A 19072-nucleotide genomic window follows, 5' to 3' on the forward strand; every position below is an offset into this window, starting at 1 on the left:
GTCAGTGCTGCACTGGAGTGGACTGAAGGGACCACCTGGCATGGAGAGAGGCTGTCACTGTGACTCAGGAGAGGATGTGACCTGTCAGTGTCACTGTGAGAGTCAATTTTACTTTGTGCCTGCCCATTCTAATTTCTTGTTCTTTTGAGTCCTGTCCCTGAGCTACTTACCTACAACAATCGAAAATAAAATAAGAAATATGAAAATAGGAAGTTCCTTGGGACTTTTAAGGTGCAATTGCACTACTACAAGATTCATTAAAATTAACAGTATTTATTAGAAAATGTATATTAAAAAAAGTGTCCACATAAAATAGAATGCATTCATGACCCATTCTTTATGGTCCTTTTAGTTCATAACAGTATTGGAGTGGAGAATCCCAACATGTTTCGCCCTCTGGGCTTCCTCAAGGGATACACCGTCCACTAAAGGGTCATGGCACCTATAGTAGTAGCCAAAAATAAACAAGAGTGGAGTACCAAATAAGGGATTTTAGATGGTTACTACCCCAGCATTTCAAAAGGAGCCAGATAGGTTAGGAGCTGTGAGTGTCCTGCCCACGTGGCCCAGGCCAGAGCCATGTGGGCAGGACACTCACTGCTTGTGAATCATTTTCAGCACAGGGATTATACCCTGCAGTGAGGGCTATATGCCTTTGTGTGGGTGTTGCTGGTATTACGTTCTTTTTTCTTCCCTGTTTACCTCCCGTGGTCACTTATGGTCCTAACCTATCTGGCTCCTTTTGAAACACTGTGGTAGTAACCATCTGAAATCCCTTATTCAGTACTCTACTTTTGTTTCTTTTTGGCTACTACTATAGGTGCCATGACCTTTTAGAGGACAGTATATCCCCTGAGAAAGCCCAGAGTGCGAAACATGTTGGGATTCACCACTCCAATACCATTATGAACTAAAAGGACCATAGGGAATGGGTCATGAATGCATTCTACTTTATATGGACACATTGTTTTTTGTTTTTTTTTTAAATCAATTTTCTAATAAATACAGTTGATTTTAATGAATCTTGTAGTTGTGGTATTGCACCTTAAAAGTCCCAAGGAAAGTACTATTTCCATTTGTTTGCAAATTAAGGGATGCAGTGCATTATTTAAATGAAGATACACCCACACTAACCTATGTTAAAAATAAGAAATATGCTTTTTGCTTTATTATCTACTTCAAATCACACTGCTAATTGCACATTGTACTTGTTTGTAGCCTAAATACTGAAATTTGAACTCAAAACAGTTTTTTTTTTACTTTTGGAAATGCCAGTAAAAACGCAACTGTGTCGGTAAATTTTGAATGTCGTGTCAGTAAATTTCAATCTGATAGGTTGGCAACACTGGTTACAGGAAGTGGATAAATGACAGATCTACTGGCAGGATTTAACAGGTAATAAAACTATGTTATGGGGGGCTGAGAAAAACGAAAACCGCTGTGTCAATTCTAAACCACCTGAAAGTGTCTTAAAGCGGACCGTCACTCAAAAGTTAAAGTGTCACTATTCCTCCCCCCCACCCCAGTCACACACTCCCACTTCCTCAATTTTGCTTAGGCGAGAATGAAAACGTTCCCTCCTGGAACACATTGCACACCAGGAGGGTGCAGGACCAGTCCCACAGCACCCTGCAATCATGTGCAGAAGCTGGCAGCAATTCCTAAGGAAGTTACAGTTGGTTCCCATGCCCAAGACAGCACCGGTGATCCACAGTGGTAGAAAAAACTGGCTGTGGGATAACAGCACTGAACTCCAGGCACAGGTAATTGCCTGATTTTTAAAAGTCTGCAGCAGCTGAGAGGCTGTGTCAGGGACACCCTGTAGCAAGGCAGATGCTCAGACGTGCGCACATGTGTTCCTACGAGCGGGAAGCGGCACGTGTGCGAAAAACATGCGGCAGGCGCGCATGCCCGCTAACTCTGCTTGGCGCCAATGACCCTTTAAAAGGACAGCAGCTTCTGTAGTGCAGTGCTGTCTTATCTGGAGCTGTACCTGAGTCCTGAACCTGTACCTGCCTTGATACCTATATTGACCCAGCTCTGTTTGACCACCTCTGTCTTCCCCTATCCGACCTCGGCTTGCCTTGACCCTGCTGAACCAGCACCTGCCTGACTTTCCGCTGCTGTATTACATACCAGATTACCCGTGTTGACCCACCTTGTCTCACACAGCTCCAGCCTGCTCCTGTATCTGCCAGTGCCTGGGGTCGCTGACCCACTTCTGCAACCACTGCCTCCAGCTGCTACTTACAGTCCAGCCATTCCAGTGAACCAGCACTACTCATCTGCAGCTGATCTCACAGGCACTCCTACCTTGATGCGCTCTCGCGGCCACTATTGCAACCCCAGTGGTCCCCAAGCCAGGGTTGTAAGAGAGGTCTCCTTCTACCATCAGGTACGTGACAGTATCAGACAGTCATGTCTGAGCCTACAGAAGGAGCTTCACAGATGGATGGACTTTGTCAACATCTTACAGCCCTCACGCAAGCTGTGCAGTCATTACAAGAAGGGCACCTTAAGCTGGAAGAACGAGTACAGACATTAGCAGTTCCTGCCAGTACCGCTACAATATCCTCTGCCATGCCTACACAGACTGTTTCCTCTCGTTCTGTGGTAATGCTCCCACCTGAGCCCAGAGTTCCCACTCCTGAGAGGTTCTCAGGGGACCGAAGCAAGTTTCAGGCCTTCCGCAACGTATGCCAACTGTATTTTGATTTGCAACCCCGGACTTTTTCACTGGAATCCGCCAAGGTGGGATTTATAATATCATTGCTTCAAGGGGAGCCCCAGACCTGGGCCCACCGGTTACTTGACGAAAATAATGAACAAATGCATGCCATGTCATCCTTCTTTGATGCTATGTCCCTGCTTTATGATGACCCACAATGGACTACCAAGGCAGAGACTACTCTCCACGTGCTCCAACGAGGCCGCAGAGCAACAGACGCTGGAGCGCAGACACCCAGTGAAATGATGCAGCTCTACGACACCAGTTTCGCATGGGCCTTTCTGAAAACTTGAAGGATGAACTTGCCTGAGTGGGCATACCCAACACTTTGGAAGGACTTATCTCCCTAGCAATTCAGACTGACTGACGGCTCCATGAGAATCAATCAGAAAGGTCTACCCAGCAGAACTGTTCTGCATGGATGACATCAAGAGCTCCAGTTTCTGCCCATTTCAATTCATGTATCAGTTCTGGGTATGTGACTCAAGAAACACCCCCACTACCTGTTATTTCTTCCTCTCAACATAAAGAACTACTGAGTCTTGATGCCATTACATCCCCTTTGTTCCCTGTCATTTTGGGCCTGCCCTGGCTTCAAGCCCATAATCCCCAAATCAGTTGGGTGTCTGAAGAAGTTAAGTTTCTATCACAATGCTCCCAGAGACATTGTATATCAGAACCCCTCGGCGCACCGGTAACATTACTATGTATGGACTCTGATCCAGGTGCACTCCAGTCAGTACCTGAACCATATCACCAGTTCCTCAATGTCTTCAGTAATTGGGGAGCAGACATCCTGCCTTCCCATCGTGTCCATATGACTGCCCGATTTGGACATATATTTCCGCTGTCAGAACGGGAACAGGAGGCACTAAAGGAATATGTCGATGAGAATCTCAAAAAGGGGTTCATCCGCCCATCCACCTCCCCAGCAGGAGCCAGGATATTCTTTGTAATAAAGAAAGACCATTCCCTCCATCCATGTGTGGATTATCGGGAGTTAAATAAAATCACAGTGAAGAACCGCCAACCTTTGCCCCTGATGCCCAAACTATTCCAAAGATTAAGGTCTGCAATTATCTTCACTAAACTGGACTTGAGAGGAGCTTATAACCTGATCCACATTCGAGAGGGGGATGAGTGGAAGATGGCCTTCCATACCAGATTTGGACATTTCGAGTACTTGGTCATGCCTTTTTCTGCAATGCTCCTGCCACCTTTCAGCACTTTATCAACGATGTATTTCAAGATCTACTGGACATTTTTGTAATCGTCTACCTGGACGATATTTTGTTTTTTTCAGGGTCTCTTGATTAACACCAAGAGCAGGTCAGTATTGTGCTAGGCTGGCTCTGTCAACACAAACTGTATGCAAAACCGGAGAAGTGTGAATTCGAGTGGCAGAGCGTCCAGCTTTTTTTGGTTGGTGATCTCCACAGCAGGAGTTAAAATGGATCCTCAGAAGGTGTCTGCCATACTGGAGTGGCCTGTACCCACAGACAAGAAGGGGGTATGTTTTGTGGGGTTTGCAAACTTTTATAGAAAGATAATTAAAGGATTCTCTGCCATAATCACCCCCATAACACAACTGACTAAGCAAAACCTACGATTCTGCTGGAACCCTGAAGCACAGGATGCTTTCGAAACACTAAAGAAATGTTTCACCTCAGCTCCAATCCTCAGTCATCCTGACCCATCTTTACCTTACATCTTTGAGGTGAATGCATCTGAAACAGCAGTAGGGGCAGTTGTCTTCAGCAGCAGGGGGTCAAGGACTTAATGCACCCTGCAGCTTTCTTTTCTCTGAAACTTTCCCCAGCGTAGAAAAATTATGGCGTGGGAGATCGTGAACTGTTGGCCATCAAAGCAGCATTGGAGGAGTGGAGGTACTTTTTGGAGGGCGCAGCCCATCCTATACTGATATACACTGACCATAAAAATCTAGAGTATTTGAGATCTGCTAAGCGACTGAAGCCACGACAAGTTAGATGGGCCCTGTTTTTCTCCAGATTTTCTTTTCACATTACATACCGGCCTGGATCAAAGAACATAAAACCAGACACTCTGTCCCGTATGTACGTATGTCCCAAGTACTTGTCAGTTGCAGATACCATCTTGTCCACGGGAAACCTTCTACTGTTACAAACGGATCTTCTCTCACAGATCAAACAAGCTTCCACAAACATAAGAATGTTACATAGTCCCTCTGGAATGACCCTAACACCTAGAGACGGCTTGCTTTGGAGGGAAAACAAAATCTTTGTCCCAGAAAGTGCACAAGTAGGGGTCCTGAGTGTGCTTCATGATCATCCGCTGGCAGGTCATTTTGGCATCCATAAAACTCTTGAGCTGGTAGGGCATACATTCTGGTGGCTTGATTTGGAAGTTTTTTGCAAGAAGTATGTGAACTCAAGTTCTGTTTGCATTCAGAACAAGACAGCAAGAAGTAGGGCCTGGGGTCTGTTAAAGCCTTTACCTGTTCCTGATAGACCATGGAGGATGATATCCATGGATTTTCTTAGTAGAACTTCCACCTGCTGAGGGATGCACAGCAATCTTTGTAGTAGTAGACCGACCAAGATGGCCCACTTTCTGCCTTTGAAGCACACCCCATCTGCTATGGAAACTGTCCCAGTGTTTGTTAAAGAGAATGTTAGGCTGCATGGGGTACCTGCAAGCATCACATCAGATTGTGGTGTACAGTTCACTTCACGTTTCTGGAGAGCCTTATGTGAACTGTTGAAGCTTGAACTGGCCATGTCCTCAGCTTACCATCCCCAAACTAACGGGCAAACAGAGAGGACCAAACACTTGAACAGTACAATCGATTCTTCACATCTTTTGCTCAGGATGATTGGGTATCATTACTGCCGTTAGCAGAATTTGCCTACAACAATGCCTATCACTCAGCTAGAGGGCAATCCCCTTTCTTTGACAATTATGGTTTTTATCTGTAATTTCTGCCTGATTTCATTTCAGAGTCTACAATTTTGTCAGTCCCGAATACCATGGATTTTCTAGATCACAACAATAAGATCTTGCAGGAGGCAGTGGCCAAGGCGCAGGCTAACAACAAGAGGGCCTTTGATAATAAGAGAAGAGGGGAACTGAATCTACAGCTGGGTGATCAGGTATGGCTCTCTACAACAAATCTTAAGTTGAGGTGTCCATCAAAGAAGTTGGCACCCAAATTTATTGGACCATTTCTGGTGAAGAAAAAGTAAAATGAGGTATCGTATGAGCTTTTCCTTACCTGACTTATTTAAGATCCATCCTGTGTTCCATGTTTCACTACTAAAACCTGCAGTACCAGATCCTTTCCCTGACAGAGGGCCTAGACAACCAGTTATGATTGATGGAATATGAAGTGGAAAAAGGCAAATTCATGTACAATTTTTGATTAAGTGGAAGGGGTACGGCCCGGAAGACAATTCCTGGGAACCTGATTGCAATATCCATGCAAAGAGGTTAGTTTGTGCCTTTTTTCTTGCTCATCCAGTAAAGAAGGGCCAGTTGGGCATCCAGAGGCTGCCCCTGGGGGGGGCAATGTCTACACCCTGTAGCAAGGCAGACGCTCGGACATTCGCACATGCGTGTTCCTATGAGCGCCCGCCAGGCCGGGAAGTCTGGCTGGGGAGGTCAGTAGAGCCTAACGCCTGTCCTAATTCAATACAGCAGGGGAGATGATCGGCGCACCAACATTGCTTGCGTTGGTACAGCGATCTGTCAGGTTTTTTTTTTTCATTTAGCCCTCTGGTTAACCGAAAAAAGACTGTCAGTATGTACCCAGCTTAATAGGAAAGTATAGGTAGGACTATGAGGATGGAGTCTGTTATTAAAATGCCAGTCGGACTGCATATTTATTTCTGTAAATTGGATTGGGCTTTATGGCTCGTTAGAACTCCAGTGCTGAAATCTCTGCTCATGAGCTCTTGGATCTGCTGAGGCCGTAACAAGGGGGCCCCACTCTTCCTGTTGTGTTTTTACTTGGCATTATAAATTTTAAACATGTAACAAGAGAAGGAGGAAACATACTAGTTCGCATGTGTCAAACACAAGGCCCGCGGGCCGAATCCAGCCCACCTGGCCATTCCACGTGGCCCTTGCAGCTGTGGCATCCCCCTCATCTCAGAACTCCTCCTGTAGATCTGGCGCCTCTCTGTGCAGCCACAGCACCTCCTCGTCTCTGACTCCCCTGGTCTCAGCATTCAGCCGACTCCCGTCCTCCTCTGTTCCTCCTCCAGACCCTGCACTTTCTGCTTCCCAGGTCCACCCCAGCTTTTTCGCAGCAGGAGCGCAACGTAAGGGGTGCACTGGTATGTAAGGGTGGGTGGGGGACTCTTAAATTCTGATGGTGGGGGGCTCTTGACATCTGATGTAAGGGGGGGTGGGGGCGCTATGGACATCTAGTCTTACAGATACAACCGGCCCTTTGAAGGCAACCATAATGCTGATGCGGCCTGTGGTGAAATGGAGTTTGACATCCCTGCCCCTAGTTTGTGCAGGAACAGGGCAAGGAATCATGCACAAAGCTGTCCAAAAAAGGCAGCTGGAGACTCCATCTACAACAACGGTAATAGGTCCACCAGCTTGGCAGAGTGTCTCAGCATATGCATTGTATGTATGACTTTCAGCTTTTCATCACATCCCCATTCCAATCACCAACAACACGCAAGACCTGGAAATTTTCACCAACATTTCAAGCACGTGGACTCAGCAGGCAATTGCACAATGTCCTGTTTACTGGTCACGCTTCATGTCATAATTGCTATAACGGACACAGTCTGGAGTTGGAATGTTTGAGACCCTCGTACTGTAATTATCAGGTGGTCTAAAGGATCTTTGGTAGTATATATATATATATATCTCTCCAGGGAGGTGTGGGGGATCGAGAATTTTGATACAGTGGTTCAGTACGGTCACAAAGCTACAAATAAAAACTAGACCTCTCTGAAATAACAGGCTACAACTGAACCTAGAACCCAAGGAGGGAAATAGGCAACACTTTTCCATTCTGAGAACCTGATGTCTTTGGAGCTTCCTACGATGTGATGGAGCATCTTTAACTGCAAAAAAAAAAAAAACAATTGACCGACCCATTGCTGATTGTATGTACAGTCCCTGCGAATGCTGAAGTCACAGCGGTGGGCTGGGAGCTTGCAGGTAAATGTTCGGTGCTCCTTTGAGGCATCACAAGCCTAATATGTTCTTATGTCCTTTAGAAAAGCTAAGTTTCTAGTTTTAGCTTATAGTTTAGCTTATTTGTTATTCTTGGGATAATCTAAAACTTATCCTAAAGTGCTTTTGATACTTGGTAAGAGTCCATCATGGATGACACAGGCGGAGAGATCAGAAAGCATGTTCTGATATCCGGTCTGTGCTACAGCCCATAATGCTGGATCTGGCCAGGACATATCACCCTGGTCATCTCGTTGGCCGTTACAGGCCAGGGGCATGGGTGGCCAAACATTGGGGCACCATTATGTCAAATATAATAGACCACAAGTTTGACAAGGGTTGGTTAAGAACTCATCAACATCTAAACTAGCAGCTAATGAATTCTTTCAAGTTAGGATTTTACACAACACCTTTAGGATGTTACAAAGAGCCCAAGTAGGCCTTGAAGTTAGTGTGTCCTGGATCCACTCTTAGCAATACTACTCCTGAAACTGGCAACAATCCCTCATTGGCACAGAGATTATTAGTTATGCCATCGTTAAATGTTCCTCAAGAAGTAAAACTGCTTCTTCCCAGTGAGTAACCACTCTTATAAGAGTTAAGTGCTGCGCTAGAACCTCTAGAGGCAATTTCATTTCTCTGGCCACAAAGTCTTCCACGTCAGCTTCCGCCTCTCTACTAAGCGCTGGTGGGACTTCTGGTGGCTGAGAAGGCTGGTCTTTTGCCGAAAGCTCTTGCCGCATTCGAAGCAGACAAAGGGCTTTTCACCCGAGTGAGTCCTTATGTGGACAGTCAGGTGAGAGTTGACGCTGAAGGTTTTGTGGCAAATGGGGCACTGGTAAGGGCGTTCCCCGGTATGGGTCCGGAGGTGGACCTTCAGATGGTAGGATTTGGTAAACCTCTTGCTGCACACCTGGCAGCCATAAGGCCGTTCTCCTGTGTGGGTACGATGGTGGACCTTCAGGTGGGCACTCTTGTGGAAGCGTTTCTCGCATACGAGGCACTTGTAAGGGCGTTCCCCTGTGTGAATTCTCTGGTGGATCTTCAGCTTGTAGGAGCTAGTGAAACCTTTGCCGCAGTCCCCGCACAGGTATGGTGCAGGGCAGCTTCGGATAACGGCGGAAGACGAATGGCCGGGGACAATGTACTCATCTCCTCGAACTTCCTGTGTGTCGCAGTTCCAAGTGGCATGAACAGTCTGATGCAAGAGGAGGGTCTCCCTCTCGCTGAAGCTCTGCTGGCACTGTGAGCACTGGAACGGTCGCATCTGCGTGGGGCTTGACGGCTCGTTGAAGTCGTACGCCTGCTCGGAAATGGGCTGACCGATCCTAAATATGGACTGGCATTTTCTGGGGCGTGGAAGGCGAATGGGGGATGGGTTATCCCATTCCTCAAAAGAGCCATTTTCCAGGGACAGGCCGTTGTGTTGAAGGTCTGACAGATGGTCCTCAGCGGGGCTGCTTAAGAACCCATTATCTGGAACAAGAAGAAAGATGAAGGTTATATGGGAAAAAAAAACTTCAAAAAAAACAAAATCCACTTTTAATCTTTGCGGTGATTACCCACTTTCGGATCAGTGACGTACTCATGTGTCGCTGGACTTCAAGTGGTCATAACGGTATGATGCCTGGCATCATCCCAATACCGTGTTTTAAAGTCGGCGGTCAGCTTTCTTGTAAAAGCAAAGCTAACTAGCCGGTGGAATGTTCTTACAAGCAGCAGGACGGGACTCCCACCCCTCCTCCCTGCAGCTTTCTCAAGCTCTCCCGTCCCATCAGGAGACCCGAACGACCAGCCGGCGCTTCTGCTAAAAATGAGGATTGTAAATACATTTTTAAAGCTATCTTCAGGCCGGTCACATGACTCGCGGCTGCTTTACATCTCCGCGACAGGGCTTCTGCGGGGATCGGTCACGTGACCTCCCCGGCTAACGCCAGAGGGAGATCTCGGCCCCTCCAACAGTATCCATGTATCGGAGATGTAAAGCGGCCGTGTGTCATGTGACTGTCTTGAAGAGCGCCCTAAATAGGTATTTACAAGCCTCGTTTTTATAAAAGACTTACACAGCGTGGTATGCCTGCCTATAATAGAGGGGCTGGCAGTCAGTTCTAACTTTGAGTTAACAACCACTTTAAAGTGGTTGTAAAGGTAGAAGGTTTTTTATCTTAATGCATTCTATGCATTAAGATAAAAAAACCTTCTGTGTGCAGCATCCCCCCTAATACTTACCTGAGCCCCCTCTCGATCCAGCCACGTGCACAAGTGCCACGGCCGTCCGGGACTCTCCCTACTGATTGGCTGAGACACAGCATGTCTTCATCAGTTTAGGCCAATATGTATTCTTCTACATATATTTGGTAAAAAAAAAAAAAAATCGCAATAAGCGTATATAGATTGGTTTGCGCAAAATTTAAAGTTATATTTTTTACTTTCTGCTATAAAACATATCCAATAAAAAAACAGTGCCACCTTCCTGCCATATAAGTATGTTATACAGGCGGCAAGTGGTTAACCATTTCAGCCCCAGAAGATTTGGCTGCTGAATAACCGGGCCATTTTTTTTGCGATTCGGCACTGCGTCGCTTTAACTGACAATTGCGCGGTCGTGCGATGCTGCACCCAAACAAAATGACGTCCTTTTTTTCCCACAAATAGAGCTTTCTTTTGGTGGTATTTTGATCATCTCTGCGGTTTTTATTTTTTGCGCTATAAACAAAAAAAGAGCGAAAATTTTGAAATTTTAATTTTTTCTTCTACATATGTTTGGCAAAAAAAAATTGCAATAAGCGTATATTGCTTGGTTTGCGCAAAAGTTATAGCGTCTACAAAATATAGATTTATAGCATTTTTATTATTATTTTTTTTTTACTAGTAATGGCGGCAATCTGCGATTTTTTTTCAGGACTGTGACATTAGGGCAGACACGTCCCTGTTCTGCTTCTCGTGCCCGCGATCGCTCGTGGCCGGCGGTCATCGCAACCATCAGCCACGAGCATCGGCACCCCCGCAGTGCAGCGGCGCACGCGTGCCTGCTATCCCGCTTAAAGGGGCCGACGTATAGTGACGGCGGCTGGTCCGCAGTAGGTTAAAGAGTGACATATTTGCCATCTATTTACTCACCATAACATCCTCTTTTATATTTTATGGGGGAAACATTATATTGTTCTTGTGTGCAATAAAATTCATTAAAGTGTATTGTTTCAAAAAAAATAAAAAATTCCACGCCACATAAAAAATTGCAACACCCACCATTTTATTCTTTAGGGCAGGGGTAGGCAACCTGGGGTCCTCCAGCTGTTGCAGAAGTACAAGTCCCATCATGCCTCTAGGAGTAATTGTAACTGTCAGTTTTGCAATGCCACATGGGACATGTAGAGTCATGCTTGCAGCTGCAAGCCTTGCAATACCTCATGAGAAATGTAGTTCCACAACAGCTGGAGAACCACAGGTTGCCCACCCCTGCTCTAGGACCTATAGACTTACCAGTACCAGTCCTCTTTCACAATGAATGAGCCCAGCATCATACAACCCTGTTCGTGCCAGCCTAGGGTGTCGAGCATCAACCCTCCACTAAGGGGGCATCAGGCCGCCCCCAACTTACAGGAGAGTGCTGACAGGGGGTCTCTAACCTTTCCCTACTCCAAAAATAAAGAAAAAATATTGGCTTTAAATACAAGTCAATAGACAGGTTCACTTTTAATGAGCCTGTCCTTTAATAATTCCCCCTTTGTAATGCCTGCGTAATATTAAAAACTTTCAGTAGCTCATTTAACCACTTTCCGCCCACGCTATAGCAGAAAGACGGCTACATCGCGGGCTTCCAGTGCCGGGGGGGGCATCCATAGTCGTCCTCCCGTAATCACAGAGTCCTTTGGACTCAGCTGATCACAGAGCAAGGTAAAGGGCCTATCACAGCAGCCCTTTACCACCTGATCAGCTGTCAGCCAATGACAGCTGATCACGGAAGTAAACATTATCTGCTTTTTTTCTCTTTACAATCAGCGTGAGGAGAGAAGAAAGCTGGTAACTGGCTTCTGTTACAGGGACATTGGCCCCAATCTGTGCCAACCAGTAGTGCTAATTAGTGCCAACCAGTGCCACCTATCAGTGCCCACCAGTGCTGCCAATCAGTGCCCATCAGTGTCACTTATCAGTGCCACCTATCAGTGCCCATCAGTGCTCTTCAGTGACTTCTATCAGTGCCCATTAGTGGCACATAGTGCCCACCAGTGCTGCCTATCAGAGTCCATCAGTGCCTCATCATCAGTGTCACATATCAGTGCCCACCAGTGCTACCTATCAGAGCCCATCAGTGCCTCATCATCAATGTCGCCTATCAGTGCCCACCAGTGCTGCCAATCAGTGCCCATCAGTGTCACTTACCAGTGCCACCTATCAGTGCCCATCAGTGCTCTTCAGTGACTTCTATCAGTGCCCATTAGTGGCACATAGTGCCCACCAGTGCTGCCTATCAGAGGCCATCAGTGCCTCATCATCAGTGTCACCTATCAGTGCCCACCAGTGCTGCCTATCAGTGCCCTTCAGTGACTTCTATCAGTGCCCATTAGTGGCACATAGTGCACACCAGTGCCACCTATCAGAGCCCATCAGTGCCTCCTTCATCAGTGCCCACCAATTATAAAAATTGTTTAATTTTTAAATTTTCCATCTTTTTTTGTTTCTTTACCAAAAAATAAAAAAACCCAGTGATGATTAAATACCACCAAAAGAAAGCTCTATTTGTGTGAAAAAAAATGATAAAAATGTAATTTGGGTACAGTGCTGCATGACATTTTTGTCATTTAAAGCGTGAAAGTGCTGAAAGCTGAAAATTGGCCTGGGCAGGAAGGGGGTGCCCGGTAAGCAAGTGGTTAATCACTAACTGAGCAAGCAGCTTCTTTATCTTTTAATCCTTGCCCATGTTCCAGTTTAAGCTGGTGCCCAGGTTTCCTGTTTCAGAATGGCTCCTTTCTCTTGCAGCATCCTATGGAGTCGCCCTTGCATGCAGAGACTTGCGTTGTGTCCCCTACACTGTGTTCATCAATAAAACACACAGCCCCATAGACTAGGATAGGAAGACACTCCCCTGTACTCCCTCAGTTCTCTAAGTTAAAGCCCAACTCTGAGCAAATGTTTTTGTTTCCCATGCAGTGGGGCTGTGCCTGCACTGAATGGGTTAACTGCTTGTTTTGTCTAGGGGTGCACGCGGAGCCTATTACTCACCCCCATCCTTTGATCCTCCATAAAACAACGCTCTCTCACGTCCAGCGGTGGACTGCTCCTGATGTCTACACACCCAGAGACGATCTATGGGCATGATGACGTCAGGGACAGTCCACCACACAAGACCACTGGACCACGGAGGGGCAGGAGCCACAGGGACCGGTCGTGTGCTGGGAGGATCAGAAGATTAGGCTTTTTAAACAAAGGGTCAGTTTACTGTCCTTCATACTTTAGGGGGGCTGGACTGATCAAAAAAATGACATAGCGCCTGTGATCAGTAGGAGGAATTGTGCCCCGTCCTTGGTATCAGTGGAAGGAATAGTACCCCATTTATTTATTTATTTATTAAAACGCTTAATCTACACAGTCTTACCCGAAGGCCTCGATGCGCAAATACCCATCTTTGGTATCAATGGAAGGAACAGTACCCCATCCTTGCTGTCAGTGGAAGTAATAGTAATTCTTGGTGTCAGTTTAAAGAATAGTGCCCCATTATTGGTATTAGCAGAAGGAATGGTGTCCCATCATTGGTATCAGTGGAAGGAATAGTGCCCCATCATTGGTATCAGTGGGAGGAATAGTGCCCCATCCTTTGTGTCAGTTTGAGGAATAGTGCCCCATTATTTGTATCGGTGGAAGGAATAGTGTCCCATCATTGGTATCAGTGGAAGGAATAGTGTCCCATTCTTGGTATCAGTGGGAGGAATGGTGTCCCATCATTGGTGTCAGTGGAAGGAATAGTGCCCCATCATTGGTATCAGTGGAAGGAATAGTGCCCCATTGCTGGTATGAGTGTAAGTAATAGTGGCCCATCATTGGTGTCAGTGTGAGGAATTGTGCCCTATCATTTGTGTCAGTTTAAAGAATAGTGCCCCATTATTGGTATCAGTGGAAGGAATAGTACCCCATCATTGGTATCAGTGGAAGGAATGGTGCCCCATTGCTTGTATCAGTGGAAGTAATAGTGCCCCATCATTGGTGTCAGTGGGAGGAATAGTGCCCCATCCTTTGTGTCAGTTTAAAGAATAGTGCCCCATTATTGGTATCAGTGGAAGGAATGGTGTCCCATCATTGGTATCAGTGGAAGGAATGGTGTCCCATCATTGGTGTCAGTGGAAGAAATAGTGTCCCATCATTGGTATCAGTGGGAGGAATAGTGCCCCATCCTTTGTGTCAGTGGAAGGAATAGTGTCCCATCATTGGTATCAGTGGAAGGAATAGTGTCCCATTATTGGTATCAGTGGGAGGACGAGTGCCCCATCCTTTGTGTCAGTTTGAGAAATAGTGCCCCATTATTGGTATCAGTGGAAGGAATAGTGCCCCATTATTTTTATCGGTGGAAGGAATAGTGTCCCATCATTGGTATCAGTGGAAGGAATAGTGTCCCATTCTTGGTATCAGTGGGAGGAATAGTGTCCCATCATTGGTGTCAGTGGGAGGAATAGTGCCCCATCATTGGTATCAGTGGAAGGAAGGATGCCCCATTGCTGGTATCAGTGGAAGTAATAGTGGCCCATCATTGGTGTCAGTGGGAGGAATAGTGCCCCATCATTGGTGTCAGTTTAAAGAATAGTGCCCCATCATTGGTATCAGTGGAAGGAATAGTGTCCCATCATTGGTGTCAGTGGGAGGAATAGTGCTCCATCATTTGTGTCAGTTTGAGGAATAGTGCCCCATTATTGGTGTCAGTGGAAGGAATAGTGTCCCATCATTGGTGTCAGTGGAAGGAATAGAGTCCCATCATTGGCATCAGTGGGAGGAATAGTGCCCCATCATTGGTATCAGTGGAAGGAAGAGTGCCCCATCATTGGTATCAGTGGGAGGAATAGTGCCCCATCATAGGTATCAGTGGAACAAATAGTGCCCCATCATAGGTATCAGTGGAAGGAATAGTGCCCCATCATTGGTATCAGTGGAAGGAAAAGTGCCCCATCATTGGTATCAGTGGAAGGAATAGTGCCCCATCATAGGTATCAGTGGAAGGAATAGTGCCCCATCATTGGTATCAGTGGAAGGAAAAGTGCCCCATCATTGGTATCAGTGGAAGGAATAGTGCCCCATCATTGGTATCAGTGAGAGGAATAGTGCCCCACCATTGGCATCAGTGGAAGGAATAGTGCCCCATCATTGTGCGCTGTTAAAGTGGTACTAAACCCAAAACCAAAAATGTAGAATATTGCAGCTTACCGATCATTAGATGTGGTGGCTGCATTCATTTTCTTTTCTTTAGGTTTTTTCCTCTGTTTTCACCTGGTGATCTGGCCAGTACCACACCCCCTGTATTAGAGTGCCCCCCACTCTGGATGAAGGAACACAGGGGGAACCATTGCCAGTCTGGGGGAAGGGAGTGTAATGCTGCGTACACACGGTCAGAATTTCCAACAACAAATGTTCGATGTGAGCTTGTTGTCGGAAATTCCGACCGTGTGTAGGCTCCATCGGACATTTTCCGTCAGAATTTCCGACAAACAAAATTTGAGATCTGGACCTCAAATTTCCCGACAACAAAATCCGTTCTCGTAAATTCTGATCGTGTGTACACAGTTCCGACGCACAAAGTTCTACGCATGCTCGGAATCAAGCAGAAGGAGCCGCACTGGCTATTGAACTTCATTTTTCTCGGCTGGTCGTACGTGTTGTACGTCACTGCGTTCTTGACGTTCGGAATTTCCGACAACTTTGTGTGACCGTGTGTATGCAAGACAAGTTTGAGCCAACATCCGTCGGAAAAAAAACATGGATTTTTTTGTGGGAATGTCCGGTCGTGTGTACGCGGCATTAGAAGTACTAGCTCAAGGATCACTAAATGGCAGCCGTGGTCCTGACCCGGACCAAGTGACAGTGTTATCCAGACTGTGGCTGTGCCATTTATTAGCTGGGTGTCGTCTTGTGGGTTTCCCGCTTGGCCGTCACCGTCATCCTCAGAGCAGGGGCACAGGCGGGGTGTGCTGCAGATCTGCATAGGGAGCGGAAGTCAAGTTAACAAATTTATGTTAATATAATAAGTTGGGCAGCTCCCACCCCTCTGTACAGATCTTCAGCACCTCCTGCCTGTGCCCTGCTGTGAAGATGACAGCGGCAGCCAGCTGGAAGACCCAGAAGAGGACACCCAGCTAATAAGCGCCTCTGCCCTGCCCTGTTAAAGTGGTTGTAAACCTCAGACATTAAATATGAACAAAGCATATCCCTCTATATTGTGTACTTGTCTCAGTAAAGAGCACCAAGTGTCATTTCTGCCTGCCGTTTCGTTTCTCAATCTGCATGAGTCACTTCTGACAAGTTTTCCTGACACCAAGAGAAAATGGTGACAGGGGAGGGGCCTCCAGCAGACTGACACCATCAGCTCTGTTACTGTGTGCTGTGTGAAGGTGGGGGGGGGGGGGTGGTGTCTCTTCCCTCCAATCAGCTGTCAGAGCTCTACTCACTGAGCTCTGCAGAGTGTAACTTCAGCTCTCTGACCCCTTTTTCTGACAGCTCAGACAAGCTTTATAAACTATGCACTTTGAACGGCTGTAGGCAAGAGTAGACTGCAGACAAACAGGTACAACTTATGTAGGAGGATTTGCTTCATCTCTGTGTATCACCAGAGGAACAGTCACTTCACTAGGTATATGTAAGAATTTACAACCACTTTAAGGTAATACTGTGCAAGTAATGCTGCCAGTAAAAGGGGGACTGCAATGTAAGGGAGGAAAGGGGGGGGCTATTACTGCAAGGGGAATTGTGATGTGGGGGAGCGGGGGGCTGTGATTACTAGGGTTACTATGATGTGAAGGGGACTACAGTGTAAAGGGGTACTGTGATATGAAGGATAACTGAGGACACTATGGGACTTCTCTAAAGGGGACACTGTGATATGAAGGATAATTGAGGATACTATGGGACTTCTATAAAGGGGACACTGTGATGTAAAGGATAACTGAGGACACTATGGGACTTCTCTAAAGGGGACACTGTGATATGAAGGATAATTGAGGATACTATGGGACTTCTATAAAGGGGACACTGTGATGTGAAGGATAACTGAGGACACTATGGGACTTCTCTAAAAGGGACACTGTGATATGAAGGATAACTGAGGACACTATGGGACTACTCTAAAGGGGACACTGTGATGTGAAGGATAACTGAGGACACTATGGGACTTCTCTAAAGGGGACACTGTGATGTGAAGGATAACTGAGGACACTATGGGACTTCTCTAAAGGGGACACTGTGATGTGAAGGATAACTGAGGACACTATGGGACTTCTCTAAAGGGGACACTGTGATGTGAAGGATAACTGAGGACACTATGGGACTTCTCTAAAGGGGACACTGTGATGTGAAGGATAACTGAGGACACTATGGGACTTCTCTAAAGGGGACACTGTGATGTGAAGGATAACTGAGGACACTATGGGACTTCTCTAAAGGGGACACTGTGATGTGAAGGATAACTGAGGACACTATGGAACTTCTCTAAAGGGGACACTGTGATGTGAAGGATAACTGAGGACACTATGGGAATTCTCTAAAGGGGACACTGTGATGTGAAGGATAACTGAGGACACTATGGGAATTCTCTAAAGGGGACACTGTGATGTGAAGGATAACTGAGGACACTATGGGACTTCTCTAAAGGGGCACTGTTATGTGAAGGATAACTGAGGACACTATGGGACTTCTCTAAAGGGGACACTGTAATGTGAAGGATATCTGAGGACACTATGGAACTTCTCTAAAGGGGACACTGTAATGTGAAGGATAACTGAGGACACTATGGAACTTCTCTAAAGGGGACACTGTAATGTGAAGGATAACTGAGGACACTATGGAACTTCTCTAAAGGGGACACTGTGATGTGAAGGATAACTGAGGACACTATGGGACTTCTCTAAAGGGGCACTGTTATGTGAAGGATAACTGAGGACACTATGGGACTTCTCTAAAGGGGCACTGTTATGTGAAGGATAACTGAGGACACTATGGGACTTCTCTAAAGGGGCACTGTTATGTGAAGGATAACTGAGGACACTATGGGACTTCTCTAAAGGGGCACTGTGATGTGAAGGATAATTGAGGACACTATAGGACTTCTCTAAAGGGGACACTGTAATGTGAAGGATATCTGAGGACACTATGGAACTTCTCTAAAGGGGACACTGTAATGTGAAGGATAATTGAGGACACTATGGAACTTCTCTAAAGGGGACACTGTAATGTGAAGGATAACGGAGGACACTATAGGACTTCTCTAGAGGGGAAACTGTGATGTGAAGGGGATCTGTGAACACTGATGTAAAAGGGAAAGGGGGGGCTGTGATGTTATTGGGAGTTGAGATGTAAAGGGGGCTAAGAACACTGATGTAATGGGGGGCTATGATGTGGAAAGGGGACTGAAGACATTGATGTAAAGGGGGGTGACTGTGATGTAAATGGAAATTGTGAAAGAGGAGCTGGGGACTGTGATGTAAAAAGGGTTTTGATGTGAAGGGTTGGCTGAAGACACTGATGTACGGAGGAGGTACTGTGATGTACAGGGGGGCTATGATGTGTTAAAGTGCTAACATGAAATTCAGACCTCTGCAGGAAGACAATTTTGCTGACCAGACCTGCGTGATTTTAAATTCAAGACCACTGTACTAGCAGATTTAGATACACTAGCAAACTGAAGATTCCATCTAATACTGTATAAGTGGTAACAGCAAACTTTTTCCTTCCTTTGGGGATAAAATCTGATCCTTGTAAGTACCCCAGTCTTTAGCAAATCGTTTATCTCAATACTCTAACTGCGACATCTGTGGAATAGCTTATTCTCTTGAAAAACAACAGTCTTACTTTTGGGACAGACTTACTTACTTCAGGGAAGCAGCACTGAAAGTTGTAAACTGCATATGCTTGGGTAAGAATTTTAACTCCTTCCTGCCCGTCCTATAGCAGAATGACGAACGGCGGGGGCCC

The 19072-nt window shown here is 46.2% G+C and overlaps 1 protein-coding gene across 2 annotated transcripts in view; it reads right to left on the bottom strand.

Annotated features, from left to right (window-relative positions):
* Positions 1–948: 948 nt before the first annotated feature.
* LOC141139104 (zinc finger protein 783-like) overlaps positions 949–19072 on the bottom strand; it is a 38653-nt gene continuing 20529 nt past the window's right edge. For both annotated transcript variants that reach the window (XM_073624922.1, XM_073624921.1), the window contains exon 8: positions 949–9382. In XM_073624922.1, the coding sequence (XP_073481023.1) occupies positions 8538–9382 (845 nt within the window). In that variant the 3' untranslated portion in view covers positions 949–8537. The remainder of the gene's footprint in view (positions 9383–19072) is intronic.

This window comes from Aquarana catesbeiana, linkage group LG04 (genome assembly GCF_042186555.1).
Source record: "Aquarana catesbeiana isolate 2022-GZ linkage group LG04, ASM4218655v1, whole genome shotgun sequence".
NCBI classification, from domain to species: Eukaryota; Metazoa; Chordata; class Amphibia; order Anura; family Ranidae; genus Aquarana; species Aquarana catesbeiana.